The 7,492-nt window shown below is 45.4% G+C and overlaps 1 protein-coding gene across 1 annotated transcript in view; it reads left to right on the forward strand.

Annotated features, from left to right (window-relative positions):
• Positions 1-7,492, forward strand: part of ANKS6 (ankyrin repeat and sterile alpha motif domain containing 6) — a 67,697-nt gene that overhangs the window by 43,733 nt on the left and 16,472 nt on the right. The window contains exons 15-16 of the mRNA XM_008568789.1: positions 214-400; positions 5,314-5,381. Of these exons, the coding sequence (XP_008567011.1) occupies positions 214-400; positions 5,314-5,381 (255 nt within the window). The remainder of the gene's footprint in view (positions 1-213; positions 401-5,313; positions 5,382-7,492) is intronic.

Below are 7,492 nucleotides of genomic sequence, written 5' to 3' on the forward strand. Positions count from 1 at the left end.
TCGGGCGGGAGCGCCGCCGCGCTTCCCAAGCGGCGCACCTATCCAGTGCGCCACCGGGCCGGCCCTGCTTTGCATGTTTCTAAAGTAGGTTTCATAGTTCTGGTTAGACATCTTGTCGAGTCAGATATCACCCGTGTTCTCTGTTGTGCGTGTCTGTTCCCATCATTTCTACCCTCCAGGTGATGGCTTACATATTTGTCTTACTCTCTTTAGCAGAAATTGGAGACCAGCAAAAGGCCTCCCTCTGGAACTTCCACTACCTCTAAAAGCACCTCTCCAACCCTCACACCCTCCCCTTCACCAAAGGGGCACACGGCCGAGTCCTCAGTGTCCTCTTCCTCCTCCCATCGGCAGTCCAAGAGCAGCGGAGGCTCCAGCAGCGGCACCATCACGGACGAGGGTGAGTCTCCTGGGGTCCTGAAACCCCACCAGTCCCGGTCACTGTGGTGACCTGGCAGCAGAGCCGCAAGGTGCCTGTAATTGCTGTAGCCATCCTAGGTCAGGATTTTTAAAATTTTAAAGGAATAAAAGTGCCCCTCCCCTTCCCTGATTCTACCCTGTATTTATGTCTTCATTGTGCTAAAGGTATGTTGGGTTCCCTCAAATAGCTTTTGAATGTAGGTGAGTTTTGTTTATATGCACAAACATAAGAGGGTACTTCAAAAAGTTCATGGAAAGATTCATATTATCTTTTAATTCTGTTTTTCCCTGAACTTTTTGAAATACCCTCGTATATCCACAGAAATGCTTCTCCAACACCAAGTCATTTACTTTTCCTGAATCTGGTACAAATCTGGATTCTTTCAGTTGCAAGTGAGGGAATCTCCACTCAAGTGGGTTAAGGAAGAAAAACCACCAGAAATTCATTGGTTCAGGGCCGGCCCGGTGGCGCACTGCTACAGTGCGCCGCTTGGGAGTGTGGCGGCGCTCCCGCCGAGGGTTCAGATCTCACATACAGACCGGTTCCCGCTCACTGGCTGAGCGAGGTGTGGGCGCAGCACTGAAGGGTTGCGATCCCGTTGCCGGTCCTGGTCCAGTACGGGTGCGACACTGAGGGTTGCGATCCGTTGCCGGACATGAAAAAAGACAAAAAGGAAAAAAAAATAAAAAAAAGAAATTCATTGGTTCATATTTGTATGATGGAAGTGTCTAGGGTGCGAGTTTCAGGCATGTCTGGATCCAGGTGCTTTGGGAGTGTTTCCATATCTCAGACAGGCTCTCTCCAAATGATGGCAAGCAGCTTTGGGCTTACTTCATCTTTCAGCTAATTTTGCAAACCCAGCAGAAAGAGTTCTACTTTCTCAGGAGGTCAGCAAAATCCCAGGGTTAAAAGTCATCGGCCTGGTTTGGCTCTATTTATAACAACTTGGCCTGTCCTTAACCATCCTTGACTATCTCTGTGTCCATGAGGTGGAACGTGTGGATTGGCCAGGCCCAGGTCAGGTGGCCGCCCTTAGAGCTGGCATTGGGATCTGCCCTACCAACATTGTCAGATTAGAAGTGGGAGAGAAGTGTCTCCTGAAAGGAAAATTGAAGCGCTGTTTCCAGAAGGAGGAGGGGGTGGATACTGGGCAAACAAAAGCAGTAGGTGTCCACTGCAACCAGAAGGACTGTGGCCCCTGCCTGTTGAATTACAGGCCCCTCCCGTGGGGATGATGAGGGAAGGAAGATGGAGTGGATGCAGGCCAGGGCTGGAGGCTTTGCAGTGTGGCCCCGGGAGAGAGAAAGGAAGATGAAGAAAAGAAACTCATCCTTTAAAACTGCCCTCTGGTGGCTCCTGGAGAGGGAGAGGGGGCCCAGGCAGGTGCACATTGAGAAGTATGAGTCAGAGAGGAGGAAAATCCTACTGTGTGTGGTCCTCACGTTTGCAGACAGCTCACCACAGCCGCCGTGAGGAAGGTGCTGAGCAGGTTCTGCCAAGCTGGTGATAAATTGGAATCCACTGCGTGGCCTCTGGTCTGCATTAGGTTGATAAACGCATGCTGCTGTTGGCATCCTCTTTATTTGGGGGCTGCTTTTAATTTTTTGTGATATCCAATGCAATCATTTATAAAGGCTTCAGAGATTCACTAGCAACCTCATCCTCCCCAGCCATGTTTACGTGGAATCTTAAGTTCCCCACTCATAAATTCTCCTACCTCAGAGGTTTTCAGGAATCTAAACCCCTAGAGGTTTAGTTAAGTATTTGTACCCCAGTTTTTCCCAAGATGGTTGGGACTGATATATGTAGGCACTGTCCATGCTCACTCTCTGTCCCTCTCATTCATTATTAAAAATGTTTGGAAAGCCCTAACTGGGATGAAAAAGGAAGAGGACTAACAGTGGTTTCTTTTTAGATTAATTTCTCTGGTTTAGAAAGCCTGGTTTTCCCTTCTGGAGTTCCTGGGTCCTGAGCAGCAAGACCTTTGTCCTGTGGGCATAAGCCAACACGGGCTGTAATCCATTCCCAAACGGCTCTTCTCTCTGATACTCTTCTGGCACATGTGTGACCCCAGTCGAGGACTGCATGCAGGCCTTTGCCCTGCCCCGTCTTCCCACCTGCATCCCCCTCTCTGGCCTCCTCCTGCTGGAGGCAGAGAAGCCTGTGGTGACATCACCATCTCAGCCTTACATCCGTTCCAGGAAAGCTCTTGGGGCAGTCACTAGGTGCCGTAACCTGTGCTGGGTGTTAGGATAACTCACAGTGAGGCTGGGAGGCAGACACATTTAACATAAAAACATTAGGCTGCTGTAACACAAGGTGGCATCAAACCTGTGTTACCAGCAAAGTGCACTGTGCCACAGAAGGCTCCACCAAAGAGCGGGCGTTTGGGCTGCACACGAAGGCTCAGGAGAGATAGGGCAGTGGCCTGCCAGAGCGGACTGTGAAATTTACCGGAAATGCATGAACCGGTTGTAAACACAGCCATTATTAAAAATTAAATTACATGAACTTATAATTAAATAAACCATATAAATATAGAGGTATATTGTACTTAAAACAAAATATGCTGTGTACTGATTTTTTAGTACACTTGGCTATTATCTGTGCTCTTGAGGTTGTTTACCTCTCTTGTGTCTGTTCTGTATGGTGAGAATACTGTATAATGATGTGCTACCACTCTGTCTCTCTTCCCAAGTCCACTTTCAAGGCCATTACTGTTGGTCAGTTGAAATTGGCCACGATGGGGTGTTTATGCCATGGAAATCAGCAAACACCACCAATCAGGGCTTGATTTATTGCTTTTTAGATTGTCTACAGTAATCTAGACAGTAATGGAGAAGAATGTTAATAATGAAGTTTAAACTTAAAAGCGTGTCATGGCTGCAGCTGTTATATTGTGAATAACACAAAAAACTGAAAAAATATTCTTCTTGTATTTGAAAACCAAATCTGATTCAGCCAGGTTGCTCACACGAAGGTCCAACATATATCTTTGTTATTTCGTTTGATCTTACTTGTTTGGGTAAACAAAACTTATCAACCAACACTTGCATTGTAACTATACTACTTGGCTATGGATACAAGAGCAGGGCAAAAATCAATGAAAGCATTTGGTGAGGATCAATTGGCTATGTGGAATTTACAATAAAGAGTATTGTATATTTGACCATTATTTGTAAATTGTATACTATGCATTCTCTATCAATAAAATCTGCAGTCAACTTATGCACCTGTACACATATACATACATTTCCCCCAAGAGAGCCAGTTGTTAAACATCACCAGCACACCACTGGTCACAGATACTGCATGTGGAGGGAACAGCAGGAACAAAGGTTTGGTGTCATGAAAATATGGTGGATTATGTATGGATTGGGATTTGATTAATCTCATGTACCCTAGCTCAGTAGCCTCTCTTCTGTGAAGCTCTCCCTAGGCCCTTGTACTGGGTCAGCTTTCCTTGGTCCCCACGTGCCCTTATTTGTGCCCTTCACCATAGCACTCATCATCAGTGAGAGAAGTGACAGAGCTAGGTGCTTAGCACAGGCCTGGTAGCTAGACCACTGGGCCTGATCCCTTGTGCTGCCATGGACTAGCAGCATGACCTCACCCAAGATATAGTACCCCCCTTTCTGTGACTCACTTCCTCATCTGTCAGTGGGGACAGTAATAGGGTCTACCTCATGGGGTTATTGTAAGTAGCAAATGGGTCATCCATGTACAGAGTGCTTGATGCATTAGCTTGAGCACTGTGCATTAGCTGCCACCCACATCATTATATCTCCCCAGCCACACCAAGCTGCTTCATGACAGAGATCTCTCCATTGTTGCATTCTCAGCATGCAGTAGGTACACTGGCAATCATTTGTTGGATGGATGGGTGGGTGGGTGGGTGAGCGAGTGAGTGAATAAGTGAATAAAAAGGAACCCAGGCTTCCTAATCTCTTCTTTGAACTGCATCCACTGTCTTGGGACCTTTGCACCTGCTGTTCCCTCTGCCTGGGTGCTGCCTGGTGCTCTTCCCCTAGATATTGGTATAGTTTCCACCTTCATTTACTGCTCAAAAGTCACCTTAGAGAGAGGCCTTCCATGCCTGCCCTCTGTAAAACAGCATTTGTAAAGCAGGGGACACCCTGTCATCTACCCTTACCTTGCTTTCTTCTTGCTGCTTTTGGCCTGTCCGCCACTCATTGTCTGTTTTGGTACCTGTTGAATCCCCAGTGCCCTATTGAATGTGTAAATGAATACTTCTTCAGGCCCCCCAGATGCTGGTCTTGTCTCCTTTCTTTAGCTTCCAAGCTCTGATACCCAAAATCTTGCCCTGGTCTGTGCCGCTCTGCCTCGGCTGTTCACCCAGAGGCATCCTTCCTTTGTGAAGGCCACAGCCTCTGCACACTTGAGCCAGACCTCGACTCTGGTCTGAAGCCCACCACCTGCTCTCTTCAGTTCCTTCTCAAACTAGCTGCGGACTTGCTGGCATTGGCATTTATGGCAGATTTTGCATTTACGGCAGACTTTGTATTTACCATGCAGTCTTGCACAGAAGGAGGCAGGGTTTCAGTCCCAACAGCTGGAACTCGAAGAACTTGATGGTTGCAGTCTTGAGAGAGTCAGCCCTGGATGTGATGCTTCCTTCTGTGCAGCCTGATTTGGGGCTTCAGGAGACACCAAGGGCCTGCTCCAAGGGAAAGGGAGTGGCTGCAGATAGCTCCGAACACACCTCCAGCCTCATTGCAGGAGTGCAGCTTACATCTGCTTTCCGTGTTGGGGTTTCTTGTAGAATTTCATTTGAAATCAGATTAACACTACTTTATGAAGTTGTAAAGCCGCTCTTTTGATACATTTTGCCAAATTCTAAAATGTGTTTTCTACATCTTTCCCTGTTGAAGATGAACTGACTGGAATCCTTAAGAAATTATCACTTGAGAAATATCAGCCCATTTTTGAGGAACAAGAGGTAAGGATGTTCTTTTTGAATGTCAATTTAAATCTTATAAAAAAAAATTTGCCTAAGTATGCAAGTTTTTATTCTGCAAACCTAGATTGATCTGTTTCATTGAGACTGCTAAGGAAATAGATTTTGTGTGCAGCACATTTAGTTCGGTTAATTACACTGAAATCCTGGGGACCTTATGGCTTGCTTTGTTATAATAGAAATTTGTAATTTTGAGTACTGCTTTCTCTAGAAAAATTTGTCCTGAAGACATTTTTGTTGCATGGGATTGACTGGCAGGCTTATAGATTTAAGTGGGCCAAAAGCAAATCCTAAGAAATCTTTAAGTGTTTGGATATAGGGTCTGTGGTAATCTGAGAGAGTTCCTATTGCTTAAAAGCATTCAAAATCAGATTTTTAAGAAAATTACTGTCCTGTAGTCTGACAGTTCCTCAAAATGTTAAAGATAGAGTTACCACGTGACCTAGCAATTCTATTCCTAGGTATATCCCCAAGAGAAATGAAGATATACATCCACACAAAAACTTGTACACAAATGTTCATATCAGCATTACACATAATAGCCAAAAAGTAGAAACAACCCAAATGTCCATCAACTCTATACAAGGGAATATTATTTAACTATATAAAGAGTGAAATACTGATACATACTACAACATAGGTGAATCTTGAAAACATGATACTAAGTGAGAGAAACTAGTCACAAAAGGCCACATATGGTATGACTGCATTTATATGTAATGCCCAGCCTAGGTACATCTGTAGGGTTGCAGGGATTGGGGAGGGGAGAATGGGTTCAGGGTTTCTTGCAGGGACGATGAAACTGTTCTAAAATTGAGTGTAGTAATGGTTGCACAAGTCTGTGAATACACTAAAAATCATTAAATTATATACTTTAAATGGGGAATCGTAGGGTAGGTGAGTTATATCTCAAGCTGTTAAAAAAAAATGGTTTTAGCCAAATAAAGCTCCTGTGCAGGCTCACCAGTCGCCAGAGTGTAATGACTGGTTTAAAATATTCTGGTGACCAGCTTAGTACACGAAAACTGACATAATTATAGTAGAATTGTGAGAATCACTCATCCCTAACAATCTTGAGATACAATTGAGGAATGTGTGTTTTAGTTCAAGAAACAAACAGTGGCTCTCTTCCTCGGTTGCTTTTCTGCTGCATCAAGTCTGTCATTCCCGCCTCCGTGGCGTTTTAAACTTCAACAGTGAGTTTTCTCATCTCTAAGAACTCTTTCCTGACTGCTGGTGACGGCCTGCTTTTGTTGTCTGTGTTCTGTGTTCTCCTGGAGTGTAGGGAGAACACACATCAGAGTTTACTTCTGCTGTTTGAGCTATCTATCTCTGTTTCATGAGCCAACACTTGTTCTAATTTCTTGGCTTTGTCCCTTCTTGAGCTGGCATGTCTGGGAGTTCACCTGTCATTCATCATTCCGAGGTGGTTGCGATTGGCCAGTGTAAAGAACGGAGGTGTGTTCCAGCTGAGATAGAAAGCTTTCAGAAGTTTAAAAGGAAGCAGGGAAGTCAGACCATGCAGATTTGCTGTAGTGTTAACTCACCCACCTGGAAGTCTCTGCTGTCTCTGGGGTCAGGGAGGGAGCTGGGTTATTCTGTGTGTTGAGGTAGCCTGAGGATACCTGAGACAGTAGCCCCATTTCTGCCTGATACGTGTTAGGTGCCTTCCCTTATTAGGAGCCGAGCTCACCTGTCTCCTCCTTTTACGTAGTTCCCTCTGGGCAACATATAAGCTGGTTAGCACTGTGGGGGATTTGCCCTCTGTATGGACCCACAACGCAGTGTTCCCCTTGGAGGCTTTAGTAGGACTGAGGTTTTAACCCCACTGATTGCCCCCCACACTTGCCTCTAGATTTGGTCCTCACAGGTATGGGGGTACTTATTAGTCCTCTTGTGGATTGAATTATGTCTCCCCAAGACTCACTGAAGCTTGAATTGTGTCCCCCAAGTTTTATGCATTAGAAACTTGGCCCCCACTGTGACTGTTAAGAGAGTGGGAAATCCTACTATGGTCATTGAAAGGTGGAGGCTTGAAGAGGTGATTGGATTGTAGGACCCTGCAGTAGTGAATGGATTAAAGATGGTGGTCA

The sequence above is a fragment of the Galeopterus variegatus genome, unplaced genomic scaffold (assembly GCF_000696425.1).
Source record: "Galeopterus variegatus unplaced genomic scaffold, G_variegatus-3.0.2 Scaffold442, whole genome shotgun sequence".
Classification (NCBI taxonomy): domain Eukaryota; kingdom Metazoa; phylum Chordata; class Mammalia; order Dermoptera; family Cynocephalidae; genus Galeopterus; species Galeopterus variegatus.